This window comes from Bos mutus, chromosome 17 (assembly GCF_027580195.1).
Source record: "Bos mutus isolate GX-2022 chromosome 17, NWIPB_WYAK_1.1, whole genome shotgun sequence".
Lineage (NCBI taxonomy): Eukaryota > Metazoa > Chordata > Mammalia > Artiodactyla > Bovidae > Bos > Bos mutus.
The window spans coordinates 9,392,005-9,413,659 of record NC_091633.1 but is presented as its reverse complement, the minus strand read 5'-3'; the positions used below and the strand labels follow the sequence as shown (position 1 = coordinate 9,413,659).

At 48.4% G+C, this 21,655-nt stretch overlaps 1 protein-coding gene across 1 annotated transcript; it reads right to left on the bottom strand.

The window, feature by feature from the left end:
* Positions 1-7,406: 7,406 nt before the first annotated feature.
* Positions 7,407-21,168, bottom strand: LOC138991417 (nuclear envelope pore membrane protein POM 121-like). Its single transcript, XM_070385568.1, has 2 exons — positions 21,078-21,168; positions 7,407-10,249 (listed from the first exon to the last, which is right to left on the bottom strand). The coding sequence occupies exons 1-2, from the start codon at positions 21,166-21,168 to the stop codon at positions 7,407-7,409; spliced, it is 2,934 nt and encodes a 977-aa protein (XP_070241669.1).
* Between the last annotated feature and the right edge of the window lie 487 nt (positions 21,169-21,655).

Sequence of the window (21,655 nt, the reverse complement as noted above, 5' to 3'; positions counted from 1 at the left end):
GGTACAGAGTTGGGGGCAAATTGTGTAGGATCTTGAAGACTGCTAACACTCTGGCTTTTACTCTGAATGAAATGGGCTTCCCTGGTGGCTCAGATGATAAAGAATCGCCTGTAATGCAGGAGAGCCAGCTTTGATACCTGGGTCAGAAAGATCCCCTGGAGACGGGAATGGCTACCCACTCCTGTATTCTTGTCTGGGAAATCCCATGGACAGAGGAACCTGGCGGGCCACAGTTCAAAGGGTGGCAAAGAGTCAGACATGACTGAGCAACTAGCTTTCACACTGAATGAAATGGGGAACCATGGAGGAGTTCCAAGCAGAAGAGGGACATGGTTGGACTTTTAACAGAATCACATTGGCTCCCGGTGGGAGGATTAGATTAAAAGTGGAGGGTGGGAGAGGTGGTGAGAGCAGAAGCAGGAATTCATTAAGAAGTTACTGCAACAGTCCAAACAAGAGATGTGGTGGCTTGGATCAGAATATTAGGAGTGAAAGGGAGGGAGATGTGGTATTATTTATTTTTCTTATGGAAAATTTCAAACATGAACAAAAGTAGAATATAATGAATACCTATGTGTCACCTCCCATTTCAACAATTATCAAAGTGAAAGTGAAGTTGCTCAGTTGTGTTCGACTCTTTGCGACCCTATGGGCTGTAACCCTCCAGGCTCCTCTGTCCCTGGGGTTCTCCAGGCAAGAATACTGGAGTGGGTTGCCATTTCCTTCTCCAGGGGATCTTCCCAACCCGGGGATCGAACTTGGGTCTCCCCCATTGAAGGCAGACTTTACCATCTGAGCCACCAGGGAACCCCTTCAACAATTATCAGCCTATAGACAATTTTTTATGTTTATTCAGGTCTTCTGCCTATTTGTGTGTGTGTGCGTGTGTGTGCGTGTGTGTGTGTGTGGCCATGTGGCTTGCAGGATCTTAATTTCCCAATCAGGAATAGAACCTCTGCAGTGGAAGCACAGAGTCTTAATTGCTGGGCCTCCAGAGAAGTCCCAATCTAGAGACAGTCTTTTTTGAATGATGTCCCCATCTCCCCTCTTGTATTATTTGGAAGTGAATCCCAGACATCACAGGGGCTTCCCTGGAGGCTCAGTCAGTAAAGAATCTGCCTGCAATGCAGGAGATGCAGGTTCAATCCCTGGATTGAGAAGATTCCCTGGAGAAGGAAATGGCAATCCACTCCAGTATCCTTGCCAGGAGAATCCCATGGACGGAGGAGCTTGGCGGGCTACAGTCCATAGCGTTGCAAAGAGTTGGACACAATGAATGACTAAGCACACGCACACAGCGAAGACATATTTAAAGCCATGAGTCAGGATGACTTCACCAAGGCAGTGAGTACAGAACAAGATGAGAAAAGGACTAAAGACTGAGCCCTGAAACACTTACTAATATTAATAGATTGGAGAAATGCAAGCATCCAGGAAACAAGAATGAGGCGTATCGAAGGAGGTGGAAGGAAAATCAGGAGTGTATCTTGATAGCCAAGTAGAGACGTTGTTCTGGGAAACAGAAAGTGATCCACTGGGTCAAATGTCAGGCAAATCTGTGACTGTGTCCTGAGGGCAGTGGCAAATCAGATGAGTGACCAGAGGAAAGGTTACCACTCTGGGTAGATTGGCCTGGCTGCTTCTGCAGGGAGGGTGGGTTGCAGGGGGCAAAGGTAGACAGACATGTCAGGATGCTCAACTGTGGCCCAGGTGTTAGGGAAGGTGTCCTGGACTCAACTGGAAGCACTGGAGGTGGGAGAAGGGATGGGGTTCTAGGTCTATGTTGAAGGAAGGGAGGACAGGATTTGGTGACTACTGGTAGGAGGTGAGGGAGAAGACAGGATGGCTATCATCCTTTTGGTTGGGGTACCTGGGTAATGGGTGAAGGAATAGAGACAGGGCAGGAGCAGAGACCCAGAGGTAGAGAACAGACCTGTGGGCATGGCTGGGGGCAGTGGTAGAAGAGGGGAATGAATTGGGAGATTGGGCCTGACATACATACACTGCTGCTGCTGCTAAGTCACTTCAGTCGTGTCCGACTCTGTGCGACCCCAGAGACGGCAGCCCACCAGGCTCCCCCGTCCCTGGGATTCTCTAGGCAAGAACACTGGAGTGGGTTGCCATTTCCTTCTCCAATGCATGAAAGTGAAAAGTGAAAGTGAAGTCGCTCAGTCATGTCTGACTCTTAGTGACCTCATGGACTACAGCCTACCAGGCTTCTCTGTCCATGGGATTTTCCAGGCAAGAGTACTGGACTGGGTTATACATACACTACCATGTGTAAAACAGATAGCTAGTAGGAACCTGCTGAATAACACAGGGAGCTCAGCTCTGTGCTCTGCGATGACCTAGATGGGAGGAATGGGCGCGGGTGGTGGGAGGGTGGGAGGGAGAGTCAACAGTGAGGGATATATGTATACATATAGCTGATTCACTTTGTTGTACAGCAGAAACCAACACAATATTGTAAAGCAACTCTACCCCAAATGAAAAACAAACAAAAACAAAGGGAGGAAGGTACAAGGAGGAATGGAAAGCAGGGAGGTCTAGAAGGGTAACTGTTTAAGCCAGAGAGCTTCAAAAAGGTGTCCATATTGCTTAATGTTTCTGGTGAGTTCAGGAATCTAGGCTTGAGATGCACCCAAGAGGCTGCTGGTGATCATGATGGTTCAAGTGTAGGGAGAGCTGGGAGCAGAGGCCAGGCTGGGGGGCGGGTGGGGGGGGGCGGGTGGTGTGTTGAGTAGTAGGTTGGGTGAGGGGCATGAACACCAGGAGTGGAGATAACCCTTTCAAGAACTTTGTTGTGAAAGATGGAGAAAGACAGGATGTGAACTGGATGAAGTGGTGAGGTAAAGTCTGTTTAGTGTCTTAAATACCGTTTGTGGACAAATAAAATGAAAACCCTCAATCATGACACATTTCAGTGTAAACGTTCCAACTGGCTAACCCCAAATGGAGAGAATCACATTTTTAATTACATAAATTCTTAACATATCCAGATTTCCAGAGTCTGGTGGTGCTTGGTCCTTAAACATTCCTATATTACAATGGTTTAAAAGACAAGAGCAGTTTTGCAAAGGGTAGTCAACAATAAAATGAGATTCTAAACATTTGTCCAATGTTTATAATGACAGATAATGAGGCTCAAGGCAAAATAGAAAAGTTATTCAAGCAGTGAACATTCAGACTTGACATCTTAGTTAAAAAATTTTGGGGGGAAATATAATTGATTTACAGTGCTGTATTGGCTTCAGGTATACAACAAAGTGATTCAATAGTTTTATGGATTATACTCCATTTAAAGGGCTTTCCCGGTGACTCAGTGGGTAAAGAATCCACTTTCAATGCTTTAGATGGAGGAGACGTGGGATCAGTCCCTGGGCTGGGAAGATCCCCTGGAGGAGGGCCTGACAAACCACTCCAGAATTCTTGCCTGGAGAATTCAATGGACAGAGGAGCCTGGTAGACTACAGTCCATAGGGTCACAAAGAGTCGGACACGACTAAGTGACTTCACTTTCACTTTCTGTGCTGTAGAATAGATATCAGTTCAGTTCAGTTGCTCAGTCATGTCTGACTCTTTTTGACCCCATGGAAGCATGCCAAGCTTCCCTGTCCATCACCAACTCCTGGAGCTTGCTCAAACTCATGGCCATTGAGTTGGTGATACCATCCAACCATCTCATCCTCTGTCATTCCCATGTCCTCCTGCCTTCAATCTTTCCCAGCATCAGGGGCTTTTCCAATAAGTCAGTTCTTCACATTGGGTAGCCAAAGTATTGGAGTTTCAGCTTCAGCATCAGTCCTTCCAATGAATTTTCAGGGTTGATTTCCTTTAGGATGGACTGGTTGGATCTCCTTGCAGTCCAAGGGACTCTCAAGAGTCTTCTCCAACACCACAGTTCAAAAGCATCAATTCTTCAATGTTCAGCTTTCTTCACAGTCCAACTCTCACATCCATACATGACTACTGGAAAAACTATAGTTTTGACTAGACGGACCTTTGTTGGCAAAGTAATGTCTCTGCTTTTTAATATGCTGTCTTGGTTGGTCATAACTTTCCTTCCAAGGAGCAAGCGTCTTTTAATTTCATGGCTGCAGTCACCATCTGCAGTGATTTTGGAGCCCAAATATAGAATAGATATGTCCTTGTGCATGCGTGTTGTCACCTCAGTCACGTCACTCTTTGTGACCCCATGGACTATATAGCCCACCAGGCTCCTCTGTCCATGGGATTCTCCAGGCATGAATACTGGAGTGGGTAGCCATTTCCTTCTCCAGGGGCTCTTCTCAAGCCAGGGATCGAACCTGCGGGGTGGGGGTGGTGAGGGAGAACAAATTAACACCAGCAGGTTCCCTGGCTCACTCCTCCCCGAGGGGGATGGGCGGGTTTCTTCCTTACATGGGGTGAGTGTAGGGGTGTGTCCAGGAGTCGGGCCAGAGGGGTGGCTTAGGTGTTTTGCCCACCCCTCTGGTGGTGGTGTGTGCAGGGGTAGTGGGGTGGAATGGGAAGTACCCTGTTTTTGCTCCCTACACCTTGTTTTTTGGCTCCAGGCTCCTCAAAAGTGGCAGTTGGGTCTTTGATCTTTTGGGTCCAGCGTTTGCCCCAACTGCACCCACAGGCAGTAATATTTAGTCCTCTGCAGTTTCGTTGTATTTTGTTGCCTGAGGAGGGGTGTGTCCAGGTGCGAGCACTGGGGCAAAGTGTCCCAGGTCCCAGTCTGTCTCAGATTGTGTGTTGATTTTATGGTTTGTCAAAATGCCACCCAGTTGAGCACGTTTCTATGGGGGTGAGGGAAGAGATAGTGGTTAGAAAGGGTGTGGGCTAGGTCTTGGGAAGGAGGAAGATACATAAAGAAGGGTTTTCTTTTCACTTGTATACCTCTAAATGCAAACCCTGAGACAATGATTTGCGTAAGACTTGTTGTAGGAAATGATCCCAAGAGATGGGTGTGGGGGACTGAGAAGCAGGGAAAACCAATCCAAGAAATATCACAAAAGCGATCACTATTGTGGGCAGCTGAGGTTTTGTTAGGGTACGTACACTGACTGAAACCTCCCACCCTGGCCCAGGCACCATGGTGACCATTTGGATGAGTTGTTTGACAGGAGGTCCTGGTAAGGAACACGGAGCTAATAAACCACCACCAAGCAGGAGAGCTCAGGAAAGGTCAAAAGTGACACCACGTGTCCGACCACTTCCCAGAATCCTTATTGTTGGCATCCATCTTGGCTGAACAAGGCATGTACCACCAGGAAGGACTCTGAGTCAGAATGATTGGCTAAAGACAACCCAGAAACTAATCCCATCAACATAAAACCCGAGACTTTGAGCCACGTGGCAGAGCAGTTCTCCTGGGTTCCCTTACCCTGCTGCTCTCAGTCCGGGCATCCCTTCCCAATAAAGTCTCTTGCTTTGTCAGCATATGTATCTCCTTGGGCAATTCATTTCCGAGTGTTAGACAAGAGCCCACTTTTGGGTCTTGGAAGTCGTTCCACTTCCTGCAACAGTTTGATCCCACTGGAGAGAGCAATGTAGAACATGCATCAAAATTATCTATCTGAGAGGTGGAAGAGGGGAGTATGTACTCACTAGTTACTGTCTTTCCAGGGGGCAAGGCTTGCCCCCTGCAGTGTTAAGTCCCTAGAACTTCCATATGTGCCTTGAGTTACTTGGATGTCTTAAGACACAGTCTGGCGAGTCCTACCCCCAGAGGACCTGACTCAGGTAAGTCTGGGATAGTTGCTGATAATTTGTAGTTCACAGAGATGGTGATGCCGATTCTGCTGGTTTGGGGTCCATCTCTACTTTTGAGAATCGATTGTTTAGAGGTTTGAGTACTGAAAGATGATAACATGGGGGGAAAAGGGTAGTTGACTCAAATTCATGGAGTTGTGAGCCAGCATTAAATGTTCTGGAATTACAAGTGTTTGGCCACATCTGATGTGTTTTGAGAGTGATGAAGAATGACTGCAGGACCAGCAAGGGGTAAACGATCAAGAGTCCTGAATGCCAAGCAAAGGAACTTGAACTTAATTCTGTATGTAGTAAGAGCCTATCTGAAGGATTTTATTTTATTTTTTTACTTCTTGGGTTTTTTTTTCTTTTTCTTTTTTTTTTAGAATCCCTGACATCTACCAAGTCTCTCAGCATTTTATTTTATTAATAATTTTATTTACTTTTATTTTTGGCTGTGCTGGGTCTTCGTTGCTGCGAGGGCTTTTCTCTAGCTGCCATGTGTGAGCTTCTCATTGGTGTGGAGCATGGGTTTTAGGGCACAGAGGTGCAGTAGTTGTGACTCCCAGGCTTGAGAGCATAAGCTCAATAGTTGCGATCGTGGGCTTAGTTGCTCCTCAGCATGTGGGATCTTCCCAGATCAGGGATCGAACCTGTGTCTCCTGCATTGGCAGGAGGATTCTTTACTACTAGCACCACCTGGGAAGCCCAGAAATGTGGGTGAGAAGCAGGAATTCCAACAGACAAGAATGACCCTTTTATCCCTACCTTGGCCTCATTTCACCCTGGGCTTCATCACTTAAACTCAAAACACACTTTTAATATTTGGTGCTTGTAGCCATCACAATGTACCACTCTCCACAACCCATTAATGACCACAGGGAACTATAAACAGGTCTGGCTTTCCATGTCACCACATGCATGCTCAACTGCTTCAGCCACGCCTGACTCTTTGAGACCCTCAGGACTGTAGCCTGCCAGGCTCCTCTGTCCATGGGCTTCTCCAGGCAAGAATGCTGGAATGGGTTGCCATGCCCTTCTTCAGGGGATCCTCTCAACCCAAGGACTGAACCTGTGTCTCTTCGCATTGGCAATCGGGTTCTTTACCACTAGCCCTACCTGGGAAGCCCAACCACTTGTACAAGCCGGTACTTTCCCACACTTGATCAACAGATCACTGACACATAAGGACTGTGCAAAGTAATGAGGAAAAAACTTTATTATACATTATGAAGCTAACACGAGGGTTCTGGAAGGAAGACAGGGAGAGGGAAGGAGTCAGCTGTAGGCAACGGGGGAGGGGGTGGACAGCGAAGGGAACAGGACTAGGGCCTCTGTCTGCTGTTCTGAGGACTGACCACTGGGATGGGACAACAGCCTCGAACCACCCACCTTTGAGAGGGGAAGATGGAAGGCGGGGGAACGGAAGGCGCCAGGTTTGCTCTGGAGTTAGAGGGGTTAGGGCTAGACTTGGGTTTCACATGGAAACAGGGCCCACACGAGGCCCAGCCTGGGAGGAAGGTAGACACTGTCTGTCCCCAAAGTTCTCGGCTCAGGTCTTCATCTGCCTCTTAGACTCCAAAGGAGTGGATCTCGCCCTGGAGGAGGAGGACTTGGTTGATGGCCCATCGGTCTTGTGTCCAGCCAAGTTCTCAGCAGGTGATGGGTCCCTAACAGCACGGCGTTTCCTGGCTGTGACCCCCCTGGAACTGGGGCTGCTGGAGGTAGATGGTGGGGTGGACACGCCCCTGAAGGCAACCTTGGCTGGGGGTGGGCTGTCTTCTGGGCTGGAAGTATGGGGGCTCTGCCTGGGTGCACCCCAGGCATGTGATTGAAGATGGGGCAGTAGCTCCTCCAAAGCCGGGCTTATTCTTAGCACTGGGCTTATTCTTAGCCCTGGGCCCCATGGTCACCATGGGGGCTCTGGCCAGGAAGGCCCCAGTGTGGCGGGCCACTCTTCCCACTCTGCTGTGTGTGGTTCTCCGGGCTCCCCTTCTTTCCATTGAAATACTGAGAGCTGCAAAGGGGCAGCTCAGATCCAGGACAGATGCTCTGCTCCCAATGCCCCGAGGTTCTGCAGAGACTCCCGGCCTGCAGGGGGCTGTGCTCGATCCACCAACCGTGGAGCAGCGAGGCCGGCTGTTGGGCCCAGCACTGGGCATGGCCTGGGGCACGCAGGTGTCAGCTGCAGAGCCAGGGGCAGGGGCTGGGCCGGATGGGAATGCAGCTGGGGTGGCAGCCAAGGCCGGCTGGGTGCTGGCATGGGTGACAATGGGGGAGTTGGTGGGTGGAGCTGGGGGGCCTGGAGCAGAGGTTGGGTCCCTGGTTAGGGCTGGAGCTGCCGGGTTTCCATAGTGTGGAGAGTGGTCCCAGGCGGGGGCTCCCTGCTGCTGCACATCAGGGGCCCCAGCGATGGGCTGGGCAGGGGCTCCGGTGTGAGAGGAGCCGCTGAAGAGTCCAGGCAGGCTGGTGCTGACTGTGACAGAGGCCGCGCTGTCCCTGGGGGGCGTCTGCAGGGCCTGGGAAGATGGGAAGAGGCTCCCACTGGAGCCAGGGGGAGACCCGAAGAGGGGAGACTGGGAGGGTGGAATGGTGTCCATGGGGGTGACCTCAGTGTCAGAAGCGGGGTGGGGAGCCAGGTCCCCAGATATGCAGGGTGAGGGCCTGATTTGGAGAGCAGACGGGATGAGCTGGCTGGTGGGGGGCAAGGATCGAGGGTCAGATACAGGAGGACGGCTCTGGTGGGTGAAGACAGGAGAGTTCAGGCACAGAGGTGTGGGGGACCCCATGCTCGAGGAGCCGGGCGCTGCAGTGAAGGCCGGTCTGGCGTCCTCCGCAGCCGGGCCCCACGCCGGGGGCTGGGAAGGGCCTCCTCCTCCTGCCGCGTTCGTAAGAGGCCCCCAGACGGGCTTCTGCTGGAAGCCGGGAAGCCAAGCCGCAGCCGGGGCTGGAGCCAGGCTTTCCGTCGCACCCGCCGTACCTGGCGCGGGGGCTGAAGCAGGGGCAGAGGGGCTTGGGGGCCGAGTAGACAGGCCCGCGCTGCCCGATCCTGGGGAGGAAGCGCGGGTGGGCAAGGTGAACGGGGCGGGGGGCCATGAGTGGGAAGGAGGGCCCGGGAGGGGCTGGGACCGGGGGGAAAGGGGCCCGGGGGAGCCGTGCCGCCCTCCTGACCAGGGATGCGCAGAGGAGGCCCCTCCAGCAGACGCCCGGGTGTCCACTGGCGCTGGGGAGGCCGACTCCCTCTGGTATCTGTCGGGCCGAGGAGCCCTGCCGGGGGCCGGAGGGTCGGCGGGCGCGGGGAAGGGACGGCAGGGCTGCGGGGCCGGGGTCTCATCCCGCAGCGCGCTGTTGATGCGCCGCAACGCCGCTGCTTTCTCCGCGTCCAGGTCTTCCGCGGTGACTCGGAAACCCAGCTCAGGGGGTGGGGGCAGCCTCAGCGGCTCCCCTCGCCTGCGCCGCAGCAGAGGAAACCTGCGTCTTCCTGGCCTGGGACTGTCCGACGTAGGGGCGCCTATCTTCCAGGTTCGTTTCTGCCCCCTGGTTGCCTCCGCGTCCTCGTCAGACCGGCTGTTGCTCTGGGAAGCCACCGGGGCGGCACAGGGCGGCAGCAGGCCCCCCTCGCTCGCTTTCCTCGAGGACCTCCGGGGCAGCAGCCTTCGCGGTATGCCGGGGCCCGTCCTCCTCCGCCCTGGCGGGAAACCTCGCCAGGAGGAGCTGTAGGAGCTCGTGATGGCGTTTCCTTGGGGGCAGGAGCTCACACAAGAGGTCTGGAGTTTCTTGGTGGATCTGTCTACTGAGCTCTTGGCGTGGAGGTTTCTCCGCAGAGGCCCAGGCTTGGGCACGAAGGCAGAGAGGTCTCTCTGGGCCCCCAGGGGCCTAAATGTTGATCGTGCACCCCGAGAGCCATCGGGGCCCCATTTCTGATGATCCTTCCCTGTGAATGCGGGGTCTTCCTCCTGCTGGGCCATGCCCTTCCCGCTGTCTCCCAGGGCCCTCCTCACCATCTTCTCTGTGCAGGAGCCCGGGGCACACCTCAGTGTGGTGGGCGGCACGGGGGTGACCTGCTGCTGGTGCCCACCACACACAGTGACCGTGCCCACTGCGGACGCTGAGCCGCGGCACATCGTGGAGATGCGAGCACCCAGCACTGCCTTCCTCTGATGGCGTCGCCTGCAGAGGGAGGTGAGGACCCCCAGGAAGGAGCGCAGGGTCTGCGGAATCATAGAACACCGTCTCAGAGACGCTGTGACAAAGCGCAGATGCAGAGTCACCGGATATTTGTGGGCTGGCCTGCAAGTGGACAGCGGGGCGACAGCTGGGTGACCTGGGCCGGCCACGGAAAACCGGCGGGTGCGGGATCGGGCTGGGGCTGTCGAGCCCTCCTGGCAGGTGCTGACCCCCCAGAGCCTGGGGTGGGAATGAGCGGCAGGGCCTGCCCAGGTAACTGCCCATAGGGCACGTGTGGGTTTTCGGCGCTTGGATAGAGAGCTGAGCTCAGAGAGCTCTGGTTCAGCTGCCAAGTCAGCCAAAGGCGAATCCAGCACTGCTTGGGGCGTTGCTGGGACAAAGCTCTAGAGCCTGTGAGCAAAGAATGGGCGCGCATGTGCGGGGCGCGAAGGTTCTAGAGGGATGGCGCATGCGCGGGGGAGTGTGTGTATGTGTGTTTGTGTCCCTGGGGTGGCATAGGGATGCTCTGCCGAGCTTGGGCGCTTCCAGATCTCCAGGGGCTGTGGGTTGAAGGTGTTTGCCTTGAAAGTGACGAGCTTCTTGACAGGACAGGCACCCCTTCTCCGGGGCTGAGATCTAATTGTACAGGATTGGTCCCTGCCCAGCAGAGTGGGGACACTGGGGATCAGGGTACCTGGCTCAGCAGCCACTGCATGGGATGGCAGCTTTGACATCAGCACTGCGGGTCCTCCATGATCTTCGTCTTCTGAATGTTGAGCTTTAAGCCAACTTTTTCACTCTCCACTTTCACTTTCATCAAGAGGTTTTTGAGTTCCTCTTCACTTTCTGCCATAAGGGTGGTGTCATCTGCATATCTGAGGTTATTGATATTTCTCCTGGCAATCTTGATTCCAGCTTGTGCTTCTTCCAGCCCAGCATTTCTCATGATGTGCATATAAGTTAAATAAGCAGGGTGACAATATACAGCCTTGATGTACTCTTTTTCCTATTCGGAACCAGTCTGTTGTTCCATGTCCAGTTCTAACTGTTGCTTCCTGACCTGCATACAGATTTCTCAGGAGGCAGGTCAGGTGGTCTGGTATTCCCACCTCTTTCAGAATTTTCCAGTTTATTGTGATCCACACAGTCAAAGGCTTTGGCATAGTCAATAATGCAGAAATAGATGTTTTTCTGGAACTCTCTTGCTTTTTCTATGATCCAGCGGATATTGGCAATTTGATGTCTGGTTCCTCTGCCTTTTCTAAAACCAGCTTGAACATCTGGAAGTTCACAGTTCACGTATTACTGAAGCCTCGCTTGGAGAATTTTGAGCATTACTTGACTAGCGTGTGAGATGAGTGCAATTGTGCGGTAGTTTGAGCATTCTTTGGCATTACCTTTCTTTGGGATTGGAATGAAAACTGACCTTTTCCAGTCCTGTGGCCACTGCTGGGTTTTCCAAATTTGCTGGCATATTGCGTGCAGCACTTTCACAGCATCATCTTTCAGGACTTGAAATAGCTCAACTGGAATTCCATCACCTCCACTAGCTTTGTTCGTAGTGATGCTTTCTAAGGCCCTCTTGACTTCACATTCCAGGATGTCTGGCTCTACGTGAGTGATCACACCATCGTGATTATCTTGGTCATGAAGATATTTTTTGTACAGTTCTTCTGTGTATTCTTGCTACCTCTTTTTAATATCTTCTGCTTCTGTTAGGTCCAAACCATTTCTGTCCTTTATCGAGCCCATCTTTGCATGAAATATTTCCTTGGTATCTCTAATTTTCTTGAAGAGATCTCTAGTCTTTCCCATTCTGTTGTTTTCCTCTATTTCTTTGCATTGATCGCTGAGGAAGGCTTTCTTATCTCTTCTTGCTATTCTTTGGAACTCTGCATTCAGATGCTTATATCTTTCCTTGGTCCCATCACTTCATGGGAAATAGATGGGGAAACAGTGTCAGACTTTATTTTGGGGGGCTCCAAAATCACTGCAGATGGTGACTGCAGCCATGAAATTAAAAGACACTTACTCCTTGGAAGGAAAGTTATGACCAACCTAGATAGCATATTCAAAAGCAGAGACATTACTTTGCCATCAAAGGTCCATCTAGTCAAGGCTATGGTTTTTCCAGTGGTCATGTATGGATGTGAGAGTTGGACTGTGAAGAAAGCTGAACATTGAAGAATTGATGCTTTTGAACTGTGGTGTTGGAGAAGACTCTTGCGAGTCCCTTGGACTGCAAGGAGATCCAACCAGTCCACTCTGAAGGAGATCAGCCCTGGGATTTCTTTGGAGGGAATGATGCCAAAGCTGAAACTCCAATACTTTGGCCACCTCATGCGAAGAGTTGACTCATTGGAAAAGACTGATGCTGGGAGGGATTGGGGGCAGGAGAAGGGGACGAGAGAGGATGAGATGGCTGGATGGCATCACTGACTCGATGGATGTGAGTCTGAGTGAACCCTGGGAGTTGGTGATGGACAGGGAGGCCTGGTGTGCTGCGATTCATGGGGTCGCAAAGAGTCAGACAGCACTGAGCAACTGAACTGAACTGAACTGAACTGTGGGTCCTCCTGCCCTGTCACCTGGTTACATTGGAGAGAGCTGCTAAGAACAGAAGCACCCACGCCACTCAGATCTGTTGGGGTGACAACTGAAATGGCAGCCAGGGCAAGTGGGAGGGACCTATACTCCCTGTGTATTTCCCAGTCCATGTGGGAGAGGAGGAGTCTAAGTTCCATGGGTACTAAATAACACAGAGAGATGTCCTAATCACAAAGAAAATCCATTGTGAACTCAGGAATAACTCAATGGGCTGGACACACCCCATAGGTCAACCCCACCACAGCACTGAGAAACTCTCCTGCTTTTTGTTTCAGCTGAGCTCAGACTGAGTCTTAGCCTTTCTCCATTACTGCAGTAGTCTTCAATATCATCTTCCTTGGCAGTGTAACTTTTTTTTTTTTTTTCCTATTTTTTTAGCCACACCAGGCATGAAGGTTCTTAGTTCCCCACTGGGGTTGGAACCCTGCAGTGGGAGCTGGTGTCTTAACCACCAGACCTCAATGGAAATCCCCTGTTTAACTTGTTTTGGGTGCATTTTTGCTTTGACCACAGTAAAATGTAGAGGCTTTACAGCAATATAGATTTTGTTACCCTTCGCTCTTTGTTATAGTTGTCATGAGCTTCTCCCCACCCTAACCCTCACCCCCACCAACCCCCCACCCCTCACTCTGTGGTGTTAAGTGTTAACAGCTTGGTATTAAGTCCCCAGTGGGTAAGGGAAGGAGAACGTTTTTATAGAGGGGGAAAGGAAGTTGGGCAGGCTCTAGAAAAGAGGTCATGGCTTTTCATTGGCTGAAACCTTGCCAGGAAAGAAAAGGAGTCTTCCTTCTTCCTGTTGCGCTCTGCTATGGTCAAAGGACATGAGAGCTCCCACTCTGCCTCCCAACTCTATTTGACTGTGGTTTTTGTTTATTAATTTTTTACAGAAGCATCATGGTTGAGGTTGAAAACAAGTCTTGTCTTCTCTAGGTGTCTTCAATGAATTAAACAGCAAACAAAGTGACATACCGTACACCCGTCTTGGTCATAAAATAAGTATGAGTGAATAAATACCACCCACTTGGTCAATGAATAAAATTACACTATTAATTCATAATTTTTTCCACCTTAAAACAATAGCCATTAATTATCACACAGTTCTGTAAGTCAGAAATCCATTCTGGCTAAATTGGATTCCTTTCTCAGGGTCTGGAGGTGTGAGGCCAGCTGACTCCTTTTATTGCTTTAGATGACACCCAGAGGACCAGAAAAGTGTAGGGAGGATGAAAATTGGGAGAAAATATAAAGGGAGTCAGACTGATTTCAAATCATTACTTTTTAAAAATATTTTTTGTCCACGCCTTGAGGCATGCAGGATCCTAGTTCCCCCACCAGGGATCGAACCCCTGCATTGGAAGCGCAGAGTCATAACCACTGGAACACCAGGCAAGTACCTCAAATTATTACACACAATTGTTTATCATCCCACAGTAAGTGTTTGTGGCCTACTTTTTTCTGGATATCTTTGTATTTTTCCAAAATCAAGGCCACAGACTCTGCTTTCTACTAAGTTTATCTCTTTAAAGAATTTTTAAGATCACACCAATGGGCTTCCCTGGTGGTTCAGTTGGCAAACGATCCGCCTGCAATTCAGGAGACCAGGGTTCAATCCCTGGGTTAGGAAGATCCCCTGGAGAAGGAAATGGCAACCCACTCCAATATTCTTGCCTGGAGAATCCCAGGGACAGAGGAGCCTGGCGGGCTACAGTCCATGGGGTCTCAAAGAGTCAGGCACGATTAAAGCAGCTTAGCACGCACAATCCAAATAAAACTGGTAACAGATTCTGTTAGAAATGTTTATAAATTGTCCTGGGAGAGCAACATAAACCAATGTTTTGCCTGGAGACAAAAGGAATGGTTCCTAGAGTAAGGAACAGCTGATCAATGGGCATTGGGTGCAGTGGAATTTTGCTGTCATTCAGGGTTAAATACCTTGAGAAAGAAGGAAAGCTGAACATTTACCTATGAATTTAAACTGCTGTAATTTTTAATATTGTCACCCTGCTTATTTAACTTGTATAAAGAGTGTATCATGCAAAATGCCAGGCTGGATGAAACACAAGCTGGAATCAAGATTGCCGGGAGAAATATCAGTAACTTCAGATATGCAGATGACACCCTCCTTATGGCAGAAATTGAAGAAAAACTAAAGAGCCTCTTGATGAAAATGAAAGAGGAGAGTGAAAAAGTTGGCTTAAAATTCAACATTCAGAAAACTAAGATCATGGCATCCGGTCCCATCACTTCATGGCAAATAGATGGGGAAACAATGGAAACAGTGACAGACTTTATTATATTCTTGGGCTCCAAAATCACTGCAGATAGTGACTGCAGCCACGAAATTAAAAGATGCTTGCTCCTTGGAAGAAAAGCTATGACTAACCTAGACAGCATATTAAAAAGCAGAGACATTACTTTGCCAACAAAGGTCCGTCTAGTCAAAGCTATGGTTTTTCCAGTGGTCATGTAGGGATGTAAGAGTTGGACTATTAAGAGAGCTTAGTCCTGAAGAATTGATGCTTTTGAACTGTGGTATTGGAAAAGACTCTTGAGAGTTTCTTGGACTGCAAGAAGACCCAACCAGTTGATCCTAAAGGAAAGCAGTCCTGAATATTCATTGGTAGGACTGATGCTGATGCTGAAATTCGAATACTTTGGCCACCTGATGCAAAGAACTGACTCATTGGAAAGGCCCCTGATGCTGAGAAAGATTGAATGCGGGAGGAGAAGGGGACGACAGAGGATGAGATGATTGGATAGCATTACTGACTCGAAGGACATGAGTTTGAGCAGGTTCTGGAGTTGGTGATGGACAGGGAAGCCTAACGTGCTGCAGTCCATGGGGTCATAAGATTTGGACACAACTGAGCGACTTCACTTTCACTTTTCACTTTCATGCATTGGAGAAGGAAATGGCAACCACTCCAGTGTTCTTGCCTGGAGAATCCCAGGGACAGGAGAGCCTGGTGGGCTGCCATCTATGGGGTCGCACAGAGTTGGACCTGACTGAAGCGACTTAGCAGCAGCAGCAGCAGAGTGACTGAACTGAACTGAACTTTTAATAATCTTGTGAGGAGTAGATAGTCAGGATATTGTAGTTATCAAGAGACAGAAACAGTTACAAAACTAAACAATCATAAGATCAGATGGGTCCTTGCCTTCTGGTGGATATTTCAGAACTTGGAAGGGAGGTGAGAGGTCTGGCTTCAGTTCAGTTCAGTTGCTCAGTCGTGTCCGACTCTTTGTGACCCCATGAATCATAGCATGCCAGGCCTCCCTGCCCATCACCAACTCCCGGAGTTCACTCAAACTCATGTCCATCGAGTCGGTGATGCCATCCAGCCATCTCATCCTCTGTCGTCCCCTTCTCCTCCTGCCCCCAATCCCTCCCAGCATCAGGGTCTTTTCCAGTGAATCAACTCTTTGCATGAGGTGGCCAAAGTATTGGAGTTTCAGCTTCAGCATCAGTCCTTCCAATGAACACCCAGGACTGATCTCCTTTAGGATGAACTGGTTGGATCTTCTTGCAGTCCAAGGGACTCTCAAGAGTCTTCTCCAACAACACAGTTCAAAAGCATCAATTCTTCGGCGCTCAGCTTTCTTCACAGTCCAACTCTCACATCCATACATGACCACTGGAAAAACCATAGCCTTGACTAGACAGACCTTTGTTGGCAAAGTAATGTCTCTGCTTTTCAATATGCTGTCTAGGTTGGTCATAACTTTCCTTCCAAGGAGTGAGCGTCTTTTAATTTCATGGCTGCAGTCACCATCTGTAGTGATTTTGGAGCCCCCCAAAATAAAGTCTGACACTTTTTCCACTGTTTCTCCATATATCTGCCATGAAGTGATGGGATCAGCTCCCATGATCTTCGTTTTCTGAATGTTGAGCTTTAAGCCAACTCTTTTCTCTCTCCTCTTTCACTTTCATCAACAGGCTTTTTAGTTCCTCTTCACTTTCTGCCATAAGGGTGGTGTCATCTACATATCTGAAGTTATTGATATTTCTCCCGGCAATCTTGATTCCAGCTTGTGTTTCATCCAGCCCAGCATTTCTCATGACGTACTCTGCATATAAGTTAAATAAGCAGGGTGACGATATACAGCCTTGACGTACTCCTTTTCCTATTTGGAACCAGTCTGTTGTTCCATGTCCAGTTCTAACTGTTGCTTCCTGACCTGCATATAGGTTTCTCAAGAGGCAGGTCAGGTGGTCTGGTATTCCTATCTCTTTCAGAATTTTCCGCAGTTTATTGTGATCCACACAGTCAAAGGCTTTGGCATAGTCAATAAAGCAGAAATAGATGTTTTTCTGGAACTCTCTTGCTTTTTCCATGATCCAGCGGATGTTGGCAATTTGATGTCTGCTTCCTCTGCCTTTTCTAAAACCAGCTTGAATATCTGGAAGTTCACGGTTCATGTATTGCTGAAGCCTGGCTTGGAGAATTTTGAGCATTACTTTACTAGCGTGTGAGATGAGTGCAATTGTGCGGTAGTTTGAGAATTCTTTGGCATTACCTTTCTTTGGGATTGGAATGAAAACTGACCTTTTCCAGTCCTGTGGCCACTGCTGAGTTTTCCAAATTTGCTGGCATATTGAGTGCAGCACTTTCACAGCATCATCTTTCAGGACTTGAAATAGCTCAACTGGAATTCCATTACCTCCACTAGCTTTGTTCGTAGTGATGCTTTCTAAGGCCCACTTGACTTCACATTCCAGGGTGTCTGGCTCTAAGTAAGTGATCACACCATCGTGATTATCTGGGTCGTGAAGATCTTTTTTGTACAGTTCTGTGTATTCTTGCCACCTCTTCTTAATATCTTCTGCTTCTGTTAGGTCCATACCATTTCTGTCCTTTATCGAGCCCATCTTTGCATGAAATATTTCCTTGGTATCTCTAATTTTCTTGAAGAGATCTCTAGTCTTTCCCATTCTGTTGTTTTCCTCTATTTCTTTGCATTGATTACTGAGGAAGGCTTTCTTATTTCTCCTTGCTATTCTTTGGAACTCTGCATTCAGATGCTTTTATCTTTCCTTTTCTCATTTGCTTTTCGCTTCTCTTCTTTTCACAGCAATTTGTAAGGCCTCCTCAGACAGCCATTTTGCTTTTTTGCATTTCTTTTCCATGGGAATGGTCTTGATCCCTGTCTCCTGTACAATGTCATGAACCTCTGTCTGTAGCACGCTTTGCTGGAGCAGCCGTGAACAGATACCCCACGTCCAAGAGAAACCCAAGTAAGATGGTAGGTGTTGCGAGAGGGCATCAGAGGGCAGACACACTGAAACCATAATCATAGAAAACTAGTCAGTTTGATCACAGGGACCATAGCCTTGTCTGACTCAATGAGGTCTGGCTTGGAACAGGGAAAAGCAAGGTCCTTTCATTGACTTTGACACAGTGCCACCTAGCGGGTTGCTGTGAGACGGCTAGACCCTTTTATGATTACTGACTCAATGGACATATTCAGTCCCTCAGTCGTTTCTGACTCTTTGCAACCCCATGGGCTGCAGCACACCAGGCTTCCCTGCCCTTCGCTATCTCCCAGAGCTTGCTCAAAATCATGTCCCTTGAGTTGGTGATGACATCCAACCATCTCATCATCTGTCATCTTCTCCTCCCGCCTTCAGTCTTTCCCAGCATCAGGGTCTTTCCCAGTGAGTCGGCTCTTCGCATCATGTGGCCAAAGTGTTGTGAGCTTCAGCATCACCATCAGTCCTTCCAGTGAATATTCAGGGTTGATTTCCTTTAGGATTGACTGGTTTGATCTCCTTGCTGTGCAAAGGACTCTCAGCACCACACTTCACAAGCTTTAATTCTATGGCACTCAGCCTTCTTTATGGTCCAACTCTCACATCTGCACATGACTACTGGAAAAACCATAGCTTTGATTATTCAGATCTTTGTCAGTAAAGTGATGTCTCTGCTTTTTAATATGCTGTCTAGGTTTGTCATAGCTTTTCTTCCAATTGTCTCTTTTAATTTCATAGCTGCAGTCACCATCTGTGGAGATTTTGGAGCCCAAGAAAATAAAGTCTGTCACTATGAATGAACTCAGTGGACATCACTGGCTCAATGGACATGAATTTGAGCAAGCTTTGGGAGACAGTGAAGGACAGGGAAGCCTAGTGTGCTGCAGTCCATGGGGTTGCAAAGAGTCAGAAACGACTTAGCAGATGAACAGCAACAACATTAATCAAATGTTAAATATGTCTGCAACTGTCACTCAAGAATTAAAGCCTGTCCAGGGTTTAAAATATTTGAAGAAAAAAATCCAAAATATGTGGGAGCATGTTCAACATCAACAAACTCAAATTTCTTCAAGAGTTTAGTAATAAAGGTTTTTTTTTTAAGTAAAATTTATAAACTTTCATTATGACCTCATATTTTGAATCTCAAAAACATTTAAAATAAGCCTCATCATGTTTTTGATACACCTACGTTTTAATATTTCCCTATGCCATAAAACATGATGATAGCAATAAGAGATTTCTTCTTTCCAGGCACTGATTGACAATAAATGAACTCAAAGTTTTCCTTCAGGTCTGTAGATATTCTTTACAGTTTCAGAATTCTAAGAACTTTCAAATGCAAAACTCGGGTAGTATTAAAAAAGAAACTTGAGGTTCCGGTTTCCAGTGTCACTGAAGAGCCCATATTTTCCAGTTACTTAAGAATACTGGAGACACACGATCCATGGCTACAGTACTTAAAGATTCACTTCCGGTCAAGTCTGGGAGATACCAGGACCCAGATACATGCAAGAGTTAAATGTAGAGCCTCAGTTATCAAGTGCTTTTGGCTGGACGTTTAGCAGAGCCTGTTCAAACTACTACACAACTGCACTCATCTCACATGCTAGTAAAGTAATGCTCAAAATTCTCCAAGCCAGGCTTCAACAATATGTGAACTCTGAACTTCCAGATGTTCAAGCTGGTTTTAGAAAAGGCAGAGGAACCAGACATCAAATTGCCAACATCCGCTGGATCATTGAAAAAGCAAGAGATCTGTATGCAGGTCAGGAAGCAATAGTTAGAACTGGACATGGGACAACAGACTGGTTCCAAATCAGGAAAGGAGTATGTCAAGGTTGTATATTGTCACCCTGCTTATTTAACTTATATGCAGAGTACATCATGAGAAACGCTGGGCTGGAAGAAGCACAAGCTGGAATCAAGATTGCCGGGAGAAATATCAATAACCTCAGATATGCAGATAACACCACCCTTATGGCAGAAAGTGAAGAAGAACTAAAGAGCCTCTTGATGAAAGTGAAAGAGGCTAGTGAAAAAGTTGGCTTAAAGCTCAACATTCAGAAAACTAAGATCATGGGATCTGGTCCCATCACTTCATGGCAAGTAGATGGGAAAACAGTGGAATCAGCAGCAGACTTCATTTTGCGGGGGCAGGAGGGGGAGGCTCCAAAATCACTGCAGATGGTGATTGCAGCCATGAAATTAAAAGATGCTTACTCCTTGGAAGGAAAGTTATAACCAACCTAGACAGCATATTAAAAAGCAGAGACATTACTTTGCCAACAAAGGTCCATCTAGTCAGTTCAGTTCAGTCACTCAGTTGTGTCCGACTCTTCGCGACCCCATCCGTCTAGTCAAGGCTATGGTTTTTCCAGTAGTCATGTAGGGATGTGAGAGTTGGACTATAAAGAAAGCTGAGTGCCAAAGAATTGATGCTTTTGAACTGTGGTGTTGGAGAAGACTCTTGAGAGTCCCTTGGACTGCAAGGAGATCCAACCAGTCCATTCTAAAGGAGATCAGTCCTGAGTGTTCATTGGAAGGACTGATGTTGAAGCTGAAACTCCAATACTTTGGCCACCTGATGTGAAGAACTGACTCCTTGGAAAAGACCCTGATGCTGGGAAAGATTGAAGGCAGAAGGAGAAGGGGATGACAGAAGATGAGATGGTTGGATGGCATCACCGACTCAATGGACATGGGTTTGGGTGGACTTGGAGTTGGTGATGGATAGGGAGGCCTGGCATGCTGCAGTCTGTGGAGTCACAAAGAGTCAGACATGACTGGGCGACTGAACTTAACTGAAGGGATGCCTGGCGTGCTGCAGTCCATGAGGTCTTAGAGTCAGACATGACTGAGTGACTGAACTGAACTGAACTGAGCAGAGCCTGGGAATCAGAGCAGATCAGTTTCACACCTCTGTGTGTCCTGGGTTCCAGGACACATGTTCATGAACAACAGGTGCGATTTTAGCCCCTGCTGAGTAAGATCTTGAAACATGGATTCCAATCAAACATAGGCTTTTATTGTTATTTTACTTATTTTTAAAATGATTTTGGTGCCTCAAGTCACGTAGTTCCCCAAGTAGGGACTGAACCCATGTCCCCTGCATTGGAAGCATGGAGTCTTAACCACTGGACACCAGGGAAGTCCAAAGATAGGAGACTTTGAAAGTCTAGAACTGCCAAGGATAGTGGGCAAGGAAAGGCTTTACCACTGATCCAGGGGAAGGTGGGCAATCACCTCTCTGTGCAAATCTCCAATTGGGAAAAATATTGTAAGTAACTTCAGGATCAAAGGGTTGAGTCCCACCCACCTGGGCTCTGCGAGGAGCAGGAGGTCTGCTGACACTGAAGGAGGAAACAGACAGAGCTGGACTCCACCTTAGGCCTGTTCATGCTGATCATGCTCGGCCACCTCTCCAACGGACTCTGAATTCTGTGTTTAGTGCCTATGGAAACTACAATAGAAGGATAAGACCCTCTCTGGACAGGGGAATCTTGAAGATCACATCCAGGTTACTCATTGCCTAAGAAAAAACATACTGTAATCACTCCTGCCTCCGGACAGGTCATAAATTCTTTCTATATCTATTGGAAGACTTATTATTAACCGTTTGAACACATACCACATGAATGATGGGGTTATTGTGATTGTATTTACCCTTCCTTTGTTTTATGTAAGTCTCAAGGAAATTGGGGTGGTGGGTTAGGACACGTACACATGGGGTATAAAAGATTTTCACAAATGCTGGTTGGGGTCCTTGGTTAAGAGGAGACTCTGCCTTGGGCCCGCCGGTATAATAAACTGCGCTCTACTATCTGCATTGTCCTTCTGAGTGAGTTTGTTTCCCGGAATGCGTGGCTATAACAACACAGGTGGGACTGGTGACCC

Excerpts from the sequence above, each read along its gene's own strand:
- LOC138991417 (XM_070385568.1), bottom strand. The coding sequence starts at position 21,168 with ATGATCAGCATGAACAGGCCTAAGGTGGAGTCCAGCTCTGTCTGTTTC. Across the intron at positions 10,250-21,077 it reads CTGCTCCTCGCAGAGCCCAG|CTGAACCAGAGCTCTCTGAG; the intron begins GTGGGTGGGACT and ends CTGACTTGGCAG.